We start from the raw sequence: 17,319 nt of genomic DNA, 5'->3' as shown, positions 1-17,319 counted from the left end.
TTGAGTGAGATTCCCGGAACGGTTGTGTCCGGCGTTAACTGGGCCCCGACTGAAGGGCATTTAGATTTGCCCCACTAGTTTCCTTACCCTTGTCCTGAGGAGGCCAAGAAGGATTGCAAGGCCGAAACACGCACACGTCAATAGTCTTTGACATGAGGCTCTGAGTACAATTGATACATTTCTCTGACGAGCGAATGCACATTTCTGAATTACGACTTCTAGAGCGGTAATCTCCTCGTGTGCAGAGCTGACGACCGCTAAGGGGATGTTATTTATCCAGTAGGCGAACACTGTTTTTTCATTGAAAAGGGGTAGATGAAATTTACGAATTGTGTTTGTGATGTGTATTTTTTCTGTACTCTTTTGTATTTGTGAATCTACGTTTGTAGATACGTTTGTTTGTTCAAAAGGTTGATATTCAAAAACAAGGAAGACTATCCAAATATTGATGACTAAATAATCATTATAACGATAATATAAAACGATAACTAAAAAATTTGAAGAAATGTGTCTGTGGGGTGTGATTCCTTTGAAATAAGACCAATGATCTAAAGCCAGGATTGTGCACTGTTAGAGTTCCCTATGTTGAGATAGACATATATATCTGTTCCTCCTTGCTAACCGTTTTCTCTTTACCTCTATCAGCATTTATTACCGAAACCTTTAAAAATATATATATAATGGATGTGCTGTAGAGGCAGCCTGCATTTGATATTTTTACCCGATAATGAACTGTGTAAAAAAATGTTTTTTTACATTTGTCCGAAAAAGTATTTTATTTATGTAATATGGTTAATATTATCTTGTGGACCTCAAAGAATTGACTGCAAACTGTAGAAATTGTCTGGAGCTCTGCAGTTGAATGAAGTAGAACCCTTTACCTAAACGCCCTTTATTGCCCCATTATTGTGTGTAGTTTCTCATTTACCTTCACTCTTACCTAGACGAGTACTGTTAGTTATTATTGTGTGTAGTTTCTCTTTATTATTCTGTGTGACTGAGTTCTCACTGTCTTCCCCCACACACTAGTGTGGGGGCAGGGATAGGGATAGCCGTAGCTCTGAAGGACCCTGAACCACTTGCCCTCCCTGGCCCGACTCAAGTGCGGAAGGGTTGTACGTGTCCCCAGTTTGCAGAACTAATAGGCTCGACCCAGGACACCAGAAGCAAACAGCCCCCACCTCCATGATTGAGGCTTAGTGGTCTTTGCCAGCGCTGTGGCCCCCCTGGGGGTCTGGCATCATCTTTCAAGCTCCACCTTGCACACTCCTGTCCCCTTGACCTGCCCCCTGATGAATATTAGATTCTTTGAAAAGAAAGAGGTCTCTGCAGGGGAGAAAGACGACCCCTACTCATGCCCTCCTCACCGTCCCCCTCTGTCCTCAGGTAAGGTTTCTTGCCATCCATCAAAGAAACTGGAAAACGATGCAGTCTCATTAGGGGCTAATGGAGACAGCACTGGTCTTCTGTGCCAGGCAGGGTGCTGTGCAAGGAGCACAAAGGGGAATCGGACCCCAGAAACCACCCAACATCCAATGGTCGGCTCAGCGCCCTCAGCTCTGCGCGCCCATCATGTCTTCCTGAATCAAATACGCTGCACCTGGGGGCAGACCGGAATATTACAGACCCTGCAGCAGAAACATGCAGAGCAAACAAAAACTGCACCTGAGGCTCAGAGGGTCAGGCCGGTCATGTTGGCATTGGAAACAGTCACTATGATGTTGTGACTCTTTAAGCTGCAATCTAGATCGGTGTGGCACTGAGGACACGTATAGATTAGCGCCCCATGATTAGACATATGGAGCAACTTGCACAGGAGAAATCTCACGATCTATAAAACTAACACTTGTAAAGCTTGTTACTCTCCCAAAGTAGCACAGATGTCACCTCAGTTTGCTAAAGATGAAACAGCGCCTGCTCCAGATGTGGCCAGAGCTTCAATGAACCTATTTGATTACAGTGAACAGCGACAGAAAAGAAAGATGGTGGGAGGAAAGTGCACAAAACACCAGCTACAAAGGGCGACCAGTATTGCAAGTGTTGTTACTGTGAAGGGATCTTTGCCTCAGTTGTTGCCAGAAGACTGATCATAACTAAACCCACACTCAGAGGGTTCTGTGGAGCAGATGGAACAACACTGTTGACGTGACCACGCCCCAGCCTTGGGCCGGGAGCACTTTACGGCATCAGGTTGAAACCAGTGACAGCGGTGATACCTGTTTGGGGGCAGCCAGAGATTGTATCATGCAGACTATGTGGTCTCCTGAGAACTTTGTGGATTAAAAGGAACTAAGGAAGGAATCCCCAACAGTGAATATCAAAAATATCAACATGAGGAAGAAAACTGAAGAAGAGAGAAGTAGAGAGAAGGAAACATTCAAACACAAACATACTATGAACAGCCTCTCTAGAGGGTTTAAGGAAATTAAAAAGTGTACATTGCCCATAGAAAAGGAGGTCACCTGAACCTATTTTATACTGCGCTGGGATTGCGTTGAGAAACATCTTTTTCTAGACAACATAGTTCACTACAGAGAGGGCCATTGAAGGTTGCTCTTGTTCACCACAACTTTCCTCCCTTATATATAGGGGTGGAAATGAGATAGAAATTAATTATATCCAATATGATGCATCACTGAAGAACCAACCAATTGGCAAATGGGTAAAAGTATGTTCAAACCTACAGTCAGGCAAAAGGAATAAGATCAGATCACGTGCCCTGTTTTCTGACAGTTAAGTAACAGTGAACAAGCATTGGAAACCCCAACAGTTATGTGATTAACCTGTCAACAAATGCAAACCGAGGTATGAGGAGAACGAGGTTTCAATAGATTAGGACATTCGAGCCTGCATTCTTAGTGTTGCCAATGTTTGGTTGTGGTAGTGGTAAGTGTTGCTGGTCGCGTGGCAATGGTGGTGGTGTCGGCATTGGCCGTAGCTTTAGTGGGGGCATTAATTGCATTATTGGTGGCATGAGTGGTGATGTTGGTAGTTTGGTAGGACAGCTGATCTTTTGGACTTGAAGGATTACTATCATAAATTGTGATTTTGGTCATGGTAGAGAGTCAACAGAAACATACAACGCCCCATAAAATCGATGTGCAAAGTAAGGGTGGTGAACTTTCACCACCAACCATACCCGCCTTCTGTAGGTTTGACATTTTCATAGAACTCTGTGCAGCGTAGCTTAAAGAGGGGACCAACTTAGGTCCAGCAGGGTCACCTCCAAACCAGGTTTTTAGCATCACCACTGACAATGCAACTTAAACTCCATTTAGTTTCACTTTGTATATTTACAGCTCGCCTGAATATTTTTGGTCGTTATGAAAATCTGTCATAGAGCCAGCCTTCTTGGGCCTTCACTGGACACAATCAACTCTGCTGAAAAGCTCAGTCACAAGTGTGCATTAATCCGCTTATGTTGATCAACTCAGGAGATTTGCAGACAGGTGGATGGGGGGATAGGGCCATGCTTATCCTTCTAGACCTATCAGCAGCATTCAACACCGTGAATCACACAGTGTTGGTGCAGCGGCTGAAGGCTGTGGGGATTGGGGGGCGGCCCAGGCCCTTCTCACCTCCTTTCTAGCAGATAGGAAGCAGACTATTCATTGGGATAATTTACGATCTGAGACTTTCCACCTCCGTGCGGGGTGCCGCAGGGATCGGCCCTATTGCCAACGCTATTCGACATCTATGTCACTCCGCTGGCTGAACTTGCGCATTGGCGCAGTATGAGCTGCACTTAAGGCAGCTTAGAAACAAGCAGAGACAGCCACTGCTCCCTGTTTCCACCTAGAGATGTCTGGCATTCTTAGGTGTCTGCCTCTGACAGGGCAGTGTCTTAAAACAGGTACATGGCCCTGCTCTGAGGCACTCATGTGGAATGGTGTGGCTCACTGGTTAGAGGCGGCAGACCCGGGAGCAGAAGTCGGCCCGGGACCAGGATTTAATTCCCGACGCGACAGGGTCGTGGACCAGGGTCAGCGGACTCAACAATTCTCGCCTCGGTGCCTACTCTAACTTGGGTCCCACTCGGCAACTCTGGGCATTAGCTTGCCTAATCTCCACAACGGCCCCATCAACGCCGGGGATGCCTGGCTCCACCTTGGGGATTCCCAGTAGGGACCATCCCACAGGGAAAGCCAGGACGGGTTCCCCAGCGGTATACAGCGCCGGGACGCCACTTTGCTGGGGCAGCTGTGCGCTTTACAAGTATACAACATTTAACATTTAACATTCAGGATACAGCCTTTTAAACCGGAACCACAAAGGGGGAACCCTCCACACATTTGTTCTTAAGAGCAACTAGAAGCCAGTGGTAAGACCTAACTCCAAATGCAACGCATTTTGCACTCACCTCTAACGTGAAAGTATTGTTCAAACGTTTGTACAACCACAAGGGTCTGGGCGAGGGCATCTGCTTACACACAGATACATACATTTAAATATATTTGTTAACACCCAACCATGCCCGATCTATACAGTAATGGGATTTACTAGATTCGTGTTGCATGACCTGTTCACCTTAAGAGGCTTCTTGTCTTATTGAAACCTCAGATCTTCCTTGGATGTTTTGAAGAAGAAAACATTACAATAATTCATGAAAAACTCACCAAGTTCTTCTGAAAGTTCTCCTAGGGAAAGAAAAAACAAGAAAGAATGTCAGAAACAAACTTCTAAAACTTCACTTAGTTGTATCAAGTTGAAATCACTGTTGAGCCTTTTCCATTCACCCCTCTTGTGATCCTCACACACCTTTAACCCTTGTTCCTTAGGGCCTGGTTAGTTATTTAAGTTTTAACACACAACCAAAAATTGTGTAATAGCAGAGCTCTCCACCACCACGTGTAATGCTTACATGTTTTAGTTTTGGGTTAAAACCAAAAATATCTGATTATAACCCACTGTGTGAACATTTTCAGACCTGGTTAAAACTGGAATACACTTTGTTTTAATAAGTCCAGTCAAATACCTTGGTCCACCGTCACATGTCCACTGTGACTGGGGTACAATCAGGGTCAAGGGGATTATCCCTACTCTGTTTAATTTCTATGTACGACAGCTTGCCAATATAGTACCGGAATTTGGCATGTCGGTGGTGTCATATGCTGATGACACCAGCTGGTTGTGTCTCTGACAAATGGCCGAACCCAAGTAACCATCAGCTTATTAACTGTCTTGAGAGAGTGGTAACATGGATGTCAAACCGCTGTTTGAAGCTAAATGGTGAAAAGACAGAGCTTATGATATTGGGAATCCTTGCCATTCACGCACCCCTGATACAGTGGCCCTACTGCACGGGAGACGCACCAATCCCTAAACCAGCCATAAAAAACGTGGGAATCTGGCTGGAGGATACACTCACAATGGACTGTCTATCTAGGAAATTATTAGGAATTTGCTTCTCGCTTCTCAAAATGATAAGGAAGATTATTGAAGTGATCCCTGTGCACCTGAAAAAAATGGTTATTTAGTCCCTTATACTTTCACGCCTGGACTCCTGGACTATGACAACTCGCTTTATGTGGTCATTTGCCCATCTGGTACCAAGGTATTGGAATGCCCCTCCATTTGAAATCAGAGCCCCCACCAAATGAAACCTCCTTCAGGAAAAACTTAAAGACTTGGTTGTTGCCCCGTTAAGCACATTTAGGAGCATAGCTTTACAAACAGCACACACCAGCGCTGGGAAGCCTCCGGGCGGCCATGCGCTCTACAAATCCTAAACATAGGGGAAGGGCATGATGTGTACTGCTTTTCCTACTCACTGCACCTTGAAGTACTTTTTCAAAGCTCACTCGCAGACCCCACCGTTACCATCCTCGTCCGTCTTCCTCGTCACAGTCACCAAGGAGCACCCCTTGTTCCAGACACAGCATTTACCCATAAATTAAAAAGGTCCTCACCCAATATGGCCACTGTTAGACCTGTCAGCTTTTTGGATGGTCTCCCCTTATTTCTGTCCCTTTCTGCCTCCCATTATTTTTTTCACCAAACCTTTTTAAGTGGCCTTAGGTCTCCGGGTGCCCCACCACTGCTAACCAGTGCTGAGGTACAGGTGCGCCTTCCTAAAATGGTGGATAGAGAGGGTTCCTAAGATGGTCGCCTGCTAGAGTTACCTCAGAGCTCTGGCCCATAGGATAACATTAGAGGGTTCCAGAACCTTCCAGTCCACTCTAGTGACCCAGGCCTAGGCTATATAAGGGAGGACACTGGGCGGCCATTTTGTCATGACTGGGCTGGCTGGAGTGCAGACTACAGAGTAGGGGGATTGTGAACTAAGCTGATTTGATTGGTCTTATGGGCTGCTAGTTAGTGTTGGTTGCCGCCCCCCTTCCTGCTGATCTGGCCCTGCCTGTGAGAAGTTGCCAGCGCCAAGCTTTAGTGTGGCCATTCTTAAAAAAAAGAATGACATTTCTTCAGCGTCTGATGAAAGGAACCTGTAGTACTGAAAATCCCGAACTCGTGTACAATTCTACACTCGAGAATAAAACTTCGTCACAACATGACGAGTCTGGTATCAAAAGACCGAGAATGGCGAGTACCTTATGTACAAGTATTTTCGGCGTATTCGAGTGACGACATCGCGTCGAATTCACCGTTTATTCCCTGAACCCTTGGCTTCCATTTTGTATGTAGCAGCCATTTTGTGTGTTGCCCTTCACATAGGCTTAATTCAGTATCAAACGGCCACGTACTCCTTGATTGGCTTTTTCATGACCTATGCAAGTTGGAACCATCGCCCCAGGCCGGACTTGTTAGGTCAGTTTCCCTCCAGTGGCCGAGCGAGATGGCATCAGGGCTCCACCGGCCATAAAACCTCCTCATTGCACACACACCTGCCGTATCTCACTACATCTGTCTTTATTCCTTTGCTTCACTTGCTTTATGATGGGGAGGTGCCCGTTTTTATTAGGGGTCCACCGATATCTGATGATGGGTCGGGCCTCACCGGGTGATTTGTTATGGGCCGTACGAAGTGAAATATGGACATGTCATCATGACGTTGCTTTCTTCTTTGTACTAAAGTTATGTCAATGATCTACTGTAAAACAAGGAATGTTTGCCTAAAGCCTAAAAAACTGTATAAGAAGAGAAGCCTGATTTTGTAAAACGCGACAGTCTCCTGAGAATATACTTCCCGTGTGTTGTACTTCTAGGACGCTTGTTACCTTGGTTGCAGCCAATAAATTCGATCTTTGACTTCACCTGGAAGACTCTGAGTTTCTGTGGTCTGAATCAGGAAAGAGGACTCGAGGTCTTCGGGTGTGTTTCCCTGACACCGCTGGGTTACCGGTTAAGTACCGGTTCTGAAAAACCCAGTACCTCAAACCTGGCCTTGACCCTGGAAATCTGGAAGGGTGGTGACGTGGGAAACAGAGGCAACGTGGAAGGAAAGGACTTCTAACCTGATCTCTGCAATAAGGTGAAATCTGGAGTGGTGGCTAGGGTTATTGATTGACCGGTACAGAGAGCGTCAACCTTCCTTGTGGTGGTTATGGCCCAAATCATTTAGGGCTGCTGTTGATTGTGCCCGTGAAACCCCTAACCCTGTTTCTCAACCTTCGCAACCTCGCTGAGGGGCTGGGCGTCGAGGCTACTGGCGTCAATGCACCGCAAAATCAGCTGTGGAGATCGCCTGATTGAATTCCGTGCCAAGCGCGAGGAGGAAAAGGGGCGTCGTTAGCTTGAGGAGAGAGACATCCGTGGGGTCGCTTGGCAGTCGGACTCCCGCCCGGCGCGTCTCCGTACTCCGCAGTCAAGCCGGAATTTCCTGGAGAGCGAGAGCCTGCCGCGGCCCTCTGGAAGGCCGGGTTGCCCCTCGGGAAGGACAGGGGCCAAAGGACACGGAGGCCCCTTGTGTTACGGAGCCTCCGGGGAAGCACACCCTGCGGATCGGCAGTGGCCTCTTCCCGCCTCAGGCGTAGTGCCAGTCCTGAGCTGGAAGGGGAGAGATCGGCCCGCGGACAGCCCCGGAATCACTTAGCACAAGTGTAGGTCGACCTGAGGTATTCGGGAACCGGGGGGGGGAGGGCTGAGAAGGGATAATATCGGAGCAGAGAATTTAAGAACTAAACCTCTAAGGCAGACCCCTCCTCAAGCCATATTGCTCCTCATAAATTAAGGACGTGGGTGACAACCTTATTTCCCCCCTCTTTGGGAATACGATCTCCCGAGTAACTGTTCAGGAATAAAGAAGAGTCCGCACCCTTTGACTCATTAGCCTTCGTGATATTTAACATCAATGCCTTTCTAAGCCTAATTTAAGTTGATGAAGAAGTTGACTAAACTAGAATATCAGTTTATCTGTGAATGAACTAAAGGGACAGATGTATGTACTGCGGTAACCTTTGATGTAATTACCGGTTTAAGTGAACTGGAATTCGATCACAACTGAACTAGGTGTGATATTTCTACCTTTTGTCTGCTAAGTTAAATGTAATTGAAAACCAGGTGTCTAAACTATTGTGGAGAAGTGTAATGAGCAATGTGACTAATGCATGTAAAATCCAAAAGGGAATGTTCAAAGAATTAATTTCTTGAGCAAGATGTTTTCTCTCATACTTCCTTCATTCATTTACCACGTATAGAGATAAAGCTAATCGATTTTCTATTGAACAGATGGTGTGGTGTCATTTTTGGTGGGTTTGCGCTGGGGTGTTGTAGAGTGTGTGATGCAAGCACGTCACGTATGCCTTCTAGATATAGCCTTCCAGCTAGCGCCATGCTACCTTAAGTGGGCCGGCAGCCCCGGTTCCAACAGCCGCCTGACAGGAAGTACCTATCACCTGGGCTATAAGGGTAGTACCAAAACAGGAAACATCCTGTTTTTTTTCTGTGTTCCTGCAGAACACCCATCTACAGTGTACGAATCGGTTCGTTTGTCCGGTCTCGGTGATGTATCTTTCTTTTTTATTTTCTGGGGTCTGCTCTAGATTCCCCATATGTATAACAGCCACCGCTCCCCTCCTCCTTATGTAGTTCACTTAGTGTGAGTTTTAGGATGATTTTTTTAAGCTGTCGGCAACACAGCATAAGTGTTCCTTTCTTTTTTAATTGTTTGGAGGGGCGGCGGTTTTATTTGGCTCTGCTCCCACGCTGAGCGATGGGGGAGACTGCCTATCCACTTTGCTCGGCAAATTATTTGCATTTGCACCGCCGCCCCACGCTGAGCCTCTGAGATGCGGCAGTGCTGGGTTTGTGTCATTCCATCTACGATACTGTTATATGTTAGCAGTCTAGTAGCTGGGTGGGAGGAGCTAGGTGGTCAGGGACAGGAAGAGGCGGAGTAGGGACAGGATGAGGGCAGTTAGTGTAGGGACAGGGTCGAGATAAGGTGCAGATAATAAAGCTCCTGAATATAAGAACCTGTGTCTGTGGTTCTTTGTAGCACGATGCTACAACTGGCGACGAGGGTGGGATGTGCATGATTGAAGCCTGCAGGACCCCCATCAGAGCGCCCTGTCCCCTGCAGCGTCGAAAAGAAGAATCCGCTGCCGTGTGATGCTGCCAGGTGAAGGAAGAGACCAGCAGCAGGTGACCCTGCCCCCCCCGTGAGTGTGGGAGCCCAGAGGGAGCCGCTACCACGAGAAGAAGAAGCCTTTCGCGCCGAAAGCGCGAGTCCCGCCGGATGCGTGAGCCTTAGCACGCTATCGGCGCCGAAGAGCGGGAACCCAGGAAGTGAGTTGGGAGCCTACCCCAACCTCACCTGATGACTGCTGTGGCCGGAGAAGAGTGAATTCGAGTGTGGACTACCCCCACGAAGGTCTGCTGCCAAGCGCTGCTGAGCGCGGTGAGATTGATGCCCGAGTGAGTTCCGACATCGGAAAACCTCACGCCGGATGCGTGAGTTTTGGCATGCTGCTGCCGAAGGACCCTGCAAAGTAATGCGGGAGCCCACCCCAACCTCACCTGACTGTAGCAGTGACCAGAGGGAGCTGAATCTGGAGGGTGCTGCTCCTGAAAATGACTGCCGGTGAGTCCTGTGTGAAGAAGAGGAGTCGAATGAAGAGAGAGAAAGTAGTGCCTGCAGATAACCACGGCGGCCATCTTTAAGTCAGGCAACTTTTGGGACACCTTCCCTGAGCAAACTGTAGGCGGCCATTTTGAAGTCAGGCATAAAGACAGAAACAAGCATTGACAAAAGCAAATAAACAAGCATTGGTAAGAAGAAAGAAACAAGCATTGACAAAAGCAAATAAACAAGCGTTGGCGAGAAGATAGAAACAAGCATTGATAAAAGCAAACAAACAAGCACGACAAGCTTCCAGCATGGCGCTATCGCCGCAACGAGAGGACGTCAAGCCCCTCTTTGCAGGAGGATCACATTTGAGGGCCCCAGAGCCAGTCTCCATAACGACGGGTGGAAGCATGGGCCCCAAGTGGCAGGAATGGCTCGAAGACTTCGAGGACTACCTCGAAGGGTCCAAAGTAACCGTCGACAAAGACAAGCTGATAGCTCTCCGAAATCTAGCTGGACGTGAAATCAGCAAACTGATCAAGGATCTCCCTGCCGCAGACACCGGCACGTACGACAAAGTGCGCGACGCACTTAACAAGAAATTCCTCCACAAAAAGAACGTGGACTACGAGCGCCATGCCTTCCATCAGGCACGTCAAGGAAAAGACGAGGCAATGAGCACTATCGAGACACTGCGACTTCGACAACTTTTCAACCGACGCCGCCATCAAGTCCCAGATCATAGAGGGGTGCCACTCAGAATCGCTCAGGAGACGGCTGCTGAGAAAGCCGCAAGAACTGGACGACATTGAGGAACTGACTCGCGTCTACGATCAGGCTGAAGAGCATGCTGCCACCATTGAATCGGGACGAAAAGTGAGCCATGAGCAAGCGCATCGAGTTCAAGACCGGGGTGGTGGGCGAAGACGCTCGAGAGACAAGCAGTGGACATCGCGACCGTCGTCTCGCTCGAGGCGTTCAGATCACCGGAGACGGGAAACTGGCCGAAGAGAGAAGAGACCAGAGAGGGCAAAGAGGTGTTTCAGATGGGGATATGATTACCCTCACGTGGATGTCTGCCCTGCCATGGGCCAACGGTGCAGAAAGTGCGGTCGTACAAACCACTTTGAAGCAATGTGTGGCGAATACAACAAAGAAAGGCGAAGTGGAACTGGGAGGTCGCCCCGATCGGACACCAGAAAGCACCACGTTAGAGCCGTCAATGACACCGACGCAGGGTCCTCCAGTTCACCTCATTCCAGCAGGGAGTCGCACAGATCGCGATGGGACCGCAGATCTCCGTCCCAGAGCTCCAGATCTTCATCTCGAGGCTCTGAGTACACGAAACACCATGCAAACATGATCGCAGATCCAGATCAATTGAAGAAGTACCCTCGGCTGCACATCAAAGTAGGGAATCACGACACCAAGTTCGTGATGGACAGCGGAGCTTCTCTAAACTATATCCCTGTCACTGAGTATGAGAGGATGCGCCCCAAGCCGTCGCTTGCGCATGCACCTGTACGCGTCTACACCTGGATGTCAAAGAAACCCCTGCAATGTCTTGGCAAATTCCCAACTACTCTTGCACATGACAATGTCACTATTGATGCAGTCATTCACGTCATCAAGGGACCCGAAGCTGACTGTTTGCTCAGTTTGCCGACAGCGGAGCGTCTCCGTCTCGTGGAGATCCTCTTCAAAGTCTGTGATGACCAGAACATCGTCAACCGTTTTCCTTGCCTCTTCGTTGGGCTAGGGAAGCTGAAGGGCCGTCAGATACACCTACATGTCAACAAGCAAATCAGGCCGGTTGCTCAACATCCCCGGCGTGTTCCCTTCCACCTTCAAAAGGCTGTCGAAGAAGAGATCAATGACCTCCTGTCGGCTGACATCATTGAACGCACGGACGGTCCGACCCCGTGGGTTTCGCCGGTAGTCGTGGTACCAAAAAAGGGCAACACCAGCAAGGTGAGACTGTGCGTCGACATGCGCATTCCCAACACTGCGATAGAACGTGAACGCCATCCAGGGCCACTTCTATGCGACATGATCTCAGCACTGAACGGCGCCAAGGTATTTTCCAAATTGGAACTAAACAAGGGCTATCACCAGCTAGAACTGGACGCCCAGTCACGTCCCATCACAATTTTTGCTACGCACCTGGGACTCTTTCGATATAAGAGACTAAGCTTTGGGGTGTCTTCAGCTGCTGAAATTTTCCAAGAGGCAATCAGACAGATCATCCAAAACATCCCCAATATGCTCAATTACAGCGATGACATCCTTGTCTATGGCTTCGACACTCGTGAACATGACATTGCACTCAACCGCGTCTGTCATGCCCTGCTTGACGCGAACTTGACTCTGAACAAAGACAAGTGCGAATTTCACCAATCTACACTGAAGTTCTTTGGTCACATCTTCTCAGGAGCGGGAATGAAACCTGACCCGGAAAAAGTGGCATCCCTGAACAACACCAAGTGTCCGCAGGACGTCAGCGATCTGAGATCTTTCCTGGGAATGGCCAGCTATTGCGCCCGGTATATCCGGGACTACGCGACCATCAGCCACCCGCTCCGCACTTTGACCAAGCAAGGGCAACCCTTTGAATGGACTCCCCAGTGTGAGCAAGCATTCACAGAGATCAAGAGGGCCGTGGAGTTGGCCGATAACCTTTCTTACTTCAACCCCAGACGCATGACTGAAGTCACCGTGGATGCCAGCCCCGTAGGGTTGGGGGCTATCTTAGCGCAATATGACCATGACTCTGACCAGAGACGTATTGTTGCTTATGCTAGCCGCAGCCTGTCCGACCCCGAGAAGGCGTACTCACAGCCTGAGAAGCAGAGCCTTGCAGTAGTCTGGGCATGTGAACATTTTCATGTCTTCCTCTACGGCAAGCACTTTACCCTGATCACGGACCACCAGGCGCTAGTCACCATCTACGGCAACCCCCGAGCCAAAATGCCCCCCAGAATTGAGAGGTGGGGCCTGAGGCTCCAGGAGTACACCTTCACGATTGTACATAAGCCGGGAAAGTCTGAAAATCCAGCAGACTACATGTCTCGACATCCGCCAGCGTCAACGAGCTCTCACCCTTCGATTGCAGAGGAATACATCCACTTCGTAGCTGACCAGGCGCTACCTCCCGCCATTCCAATGGACGTGATCCGAGACGCCACCGCGCAGGACACCATCCTGCAAAAGGTTCTCAGCAAGATTCGAACCAACAGGTGGAGGCATGACCCTCAGGATGAAGACATTGAGCTGGACACCAAACAAGAATTGCAGGCATTCCGGCACATCCATGAAGAACTGTCAATAACCTCAGACGGAATCATACTGCGGGGACAACGAATCGTGATCCCCAGAACTCTACAGCAAGGTGTCATTGATCTTGCTCATGAAGGCCACCGGGGAGTTGTGTCCACGAAGCGAGCACTCAGAGAGCGTGCGTGGTTTCCTCTACTAGACCAAATGGTGGAATCCACCCTGAAAGACTGCCACCCATGCCAACTGACAAGCAACAGCGATCCCCCGGCCCCACTGCAAATGACCCCCTTGCCGGCGGGAGTATGGTAAGAAATTGCCGTGGACTTCTACGGACCACTGTCTTCCGGCAAGTACGTGATAGTCATAGTTGATAAGTACTCTCGTTTCCCATTCGCACAATTCGTACCCTCCACCAATGCCTCCAGTACTCTCAGAATCGCAAAACAAACATTTCCTACATATGGCCCTTAATCTTTTGTGAATTCTATGAGAAATTAGCGTAAGCAAAATGTTATTTAAAACACAAAATATTAAGAGGGAGAACTTCACATTCATCATGATTCAGTTTATAACCACAAATTAAAGAGAAAGCATTGCCCTCTACTTCGAAAGCTGGGATAGATTGTTCTGGCTTAGAAAGATATAGCAGACCATCATCTGCTCATTTTAACATGAAGTTTATCATGTTGAGGGTCATGTATGTTAGGGTTTTGTTCAATTTTAGCAAGAAAGGGCTCTAGAGTGAGAATAAAGAGAAGAGGGGAAAGGGGACAACCTTGGTGGACACCTCTATGTGAAGTGAAGGAGTTAGAAATGGAACCATTGGCAAAAGAGAAGCTTCGGGTGAGGTATATCCTAAGGAAATATAAGAAATAAACTTGGGTCCAAAGCCAAACCAGGATAGTGTGTGGAAAATAAACGACCATTCCAAGTGGTCAAAATCTTTTTCCACATCCAGAGAAAAGGCTGCAAGTGAGTGAGATTACTTATTAGATTTGTGCAATATATTAAAGAAAGTTCTGGTTTTATCAGAGCTATTTTGTCTCTTAATGAAGCAAGATTGTTTCTTACAAATAATGGATTGTAAAAGGGGGCCTCTACACGTTGTTGATTCCGAGGTTCAACGTAACCTGGCTAGGTGGAACAAGAACGGGCGTTACCCGAGCCGGAGGGCTATAATTCTTGCTTTTCTATATTTTGAAAAGCGTGCAGGACAGGTAAGGTTGATGTTGCTTCGGTTGGTAGGTGTTGATGACAGCCCATGCATGCCTGTGCCTTGCTAAAACATCCATGTCAGCCTGTTATGAGAGGGTAAGCACTTGTTTTTTGATGCATTGCTTAAATGCATTTTGACTTCTGTGTAGGGCCCAGAGATCTCTGGCTTTGAAGATGCTGAACAATCCTTGAGGTACAGGAAATGGGGTTGTCTGTGGCTTCTGGATTGCATTTCATCTCATAGTAAGCCCTCCATACTGTCTCTCCTTGCCGGGTAAAGTTTATGGCAAAGATTTAGAAATACACTTGCCCTCGCCACTCGATGGTGAAAAAGTCCAAATTCCAGATGGACCCGAGCATCTATAGGTTCAACCTCCACCTATGAGTAAAAAGTCTTAAAGGTATAAGCAGCACAAGCATGTATCACAAATGTGCCTGCTCCCCAATTATGAAGGACGCCATGAGCTTTGAGATTTTGTGTAACTGCCTTTCTGTAATTTACTCCTATTGCAACAGGAGGTCCCAATTCCAATTAGCAGATTCAATTTAAAAATTAGATTAAAAATGTACAACCACAAAATGGACCAAAATTTACTTTCAAATATCAAGCTTGACAGAACCTATGGTCAAATGGGGTTTCCTATTTAACATGAAGAAGGCAGCCAATATTACAATGGGCATCTCAATGTATATCTGTAATATGTGGCATTTGAGTGTGATTTGGAAACTAATAGAAAAAAAAGTCCAGAAAAACCTGTCATGCACGCATTGGGTGCCAATAGGGTAGAGTATTAGCTCCAATCTTATGAGTAATAAAGAACATTGTCAAGCAAGAGAAGTCCTGAGCTACAGAACGTAGGTCTAGCTTCAGTCCTAATGAAACCACTAAAGCTTAAGACAATCTTAGCGAGACACACTCAAAAGGCACAGGGATGGATGGTGCAACCGGAGGAGTATACCTGCTAGATTTCTTTGGGGGGGTTGAAGAGTCTGCAGGTTGACAGATTAATGTCTGTCCATAAGGTTGGATCACTGGGCCCAATGATTGTTCATGGTCAGTGCTGACAGTACCTAGACGCTTCATGTACCTTGGAAAATGGGGGGCCTCTGTATAGTGGCAACCATTCTCATATAGACCAGCTGGATGATGGGATGGTAGGGAGTGAGGATGCTTAAATGTATACTCACTTGGAATCCATGAGGGAGGAGAGCAAGCTGTGAACCTTAACCTTTGCCCTGAGGTAAAGGCTAGATCATCTCCTGGGGACTGATGACACCACAGGGATTCGACTCAGATCTGTGCTTTATCCCACCCTAAGTAATCCGACACAGCGTTTGTTCGTGGGGGCACGATTATAATTAAAATCTTCCCCGAACAGTGCCAGGAGTGCAGCTGTGACTCAAGACTTTGTGCTCTAGTGTTAAGTTTGCTGTGATCACATACAATAACCTTCATTATTGTTTGTTCCAGTTCTTCAAAGCCGATGCTGCATTTGCCTTACTGAAAATTTGCTTGCTGAGTTAATGGTCAATATTCCATGGCTATGCATTGGAATAACATCATTTGACTCCACCCTTTTTCATTTGATTAGGCCACATATATATTTATAATTGCCCTTATGTATTCGTGTGGTGAACTAATACAAATGAGATATGGGGCACTAAATATATATAAAGTTCATTCATTGTGTGTTTTTGGCAAATATATGTGTACATATTAATATTTTCTGTTTCAGAAACGTCTGGCTTGCAGATATTAATATTTAATAGGTTTAGATTGTAAGGTGGTGCGCTAAAATGTATTTACTGCAGTGCATTCGCCAGGGACTAGTGGGAACTCATTGTATGTGTGGTCAATGTTTCCTTATAAAGTGTGATCAGTTGTCATTTTCTGTTTACTAATACATGTATCAGTTTATTGTGTCACAGAGTACAGTATAAAATAATGAGATTCTCTTATTAAAGTTTCATTTATTAGATTATATGTATGTTAATGCATTTAAAGAGAAGTGTTAAGTTAGTATGACTGTGGGCCCTAAGCTTGTAGTTGAGACATTTTATATGAATGTAAAAGTTATTCTTTTGCTTGCTTTGTACTCTGCAGATGCGGACCAAAGTCATTCATTAGTGAGTGAAAACCACACTGTATTTTTAAGATAGTGAGGTGCGGAAGACCTGGCATGGTCAAATAATTCTAATGAAGAACCAAGGGAGTGTTACCAGCTGGTGCTATTAGACAAAGGGAGGAACCCAAGGACACTTTGGAAGTGTAGACCGGAATATGGGAGTAAGGTGCAAGGCGCCAAGTTTATTTCTGGGAACTGAAGAAGTACTATTATGTGTATGAGGTCATATTTCTTGAGTGTCTTTTGTGCATTTTAATTAGTGACCCACCTTGGGACTAATCAGATTACTTTTAGACTTGGAGAAGTGCAGACTTCCTCTCCTCTTCTGACATTTCCATTTGTGTGGCTTCATGCTTTACAGGATCTCCCACTTGTTGAACTTCTACTGGGGTTCTTATGCTGACACCTCTCTTGCTTTTTTTGATTTAATATGGTTTCCAAAATTCCTAGGTTAGTGTAGGGAATATTAGAGGTTATTTTTTCCATGTATAAGGATAAGGATTGAGATCACTCATAATACTATCAAGTACTATACCTTTTTCTTTGCATCACTGGTACAGAGATTCTTATATGCTCTCTGCTTTTAAGGACCAATATTGTCCATCGCTTTGGTCTTTGCTTGGTAATTTTGTATTTTAATAGTAAGTTCTTAAGATTCAAACATATATCACTTTGGCTTTGAGGTTATAATAAACGTTCTGCCTCAGACTTTTATTGTGCAGTCTGAAGGATCTCACT

The 17,319-nt window shown here is 46.7% G+C and overlaps 1 protein-coding gene across 1 annotated transcript in view; it reads right to left on the bottom strand.

Annotated features, from left to right (window-relative positions):
• The window catches only part of LOC144752948 (butyrophilin subfamily 1 member A1-like), a 450,376-nt gene that overhangs the window by 367,320 nt on the left and 65,737 nt on the right, over window positions 1–17,319 (bottom strand). Inside the window, exon 5 of the mRNA XM_078640758.1 lies at window positions 4,617–4,634. Within this exon, the coding sequence (XP_078496884.1) occupies window positions 4,617–4,634 (18 nt within the window). The remainder of the gene's footprint in view (window positions 1–4,616; window positions 4,635–17,319) is intronic.

The sequence above is a fragment of the Lissotriton helveticus genome, chromosome 5_1 (genome assembly GCF_964261635.1).
Source record: "Lissotriton helveticus chromosome 5_1, aLisHel1.1, whole genome shotgun sequence".
Lineage (NCBI taxonomy): Eukaryota > Metazoa > Chordata > Amphibia > Caudata > Salamandridae > Lissotriton > Lissotriton helveticus.
The sequence above is the reverse complement of the archived record's forward strand: the minus strand, read 5'-3'. Positions and strand labels throughout refer to the sequence as shown.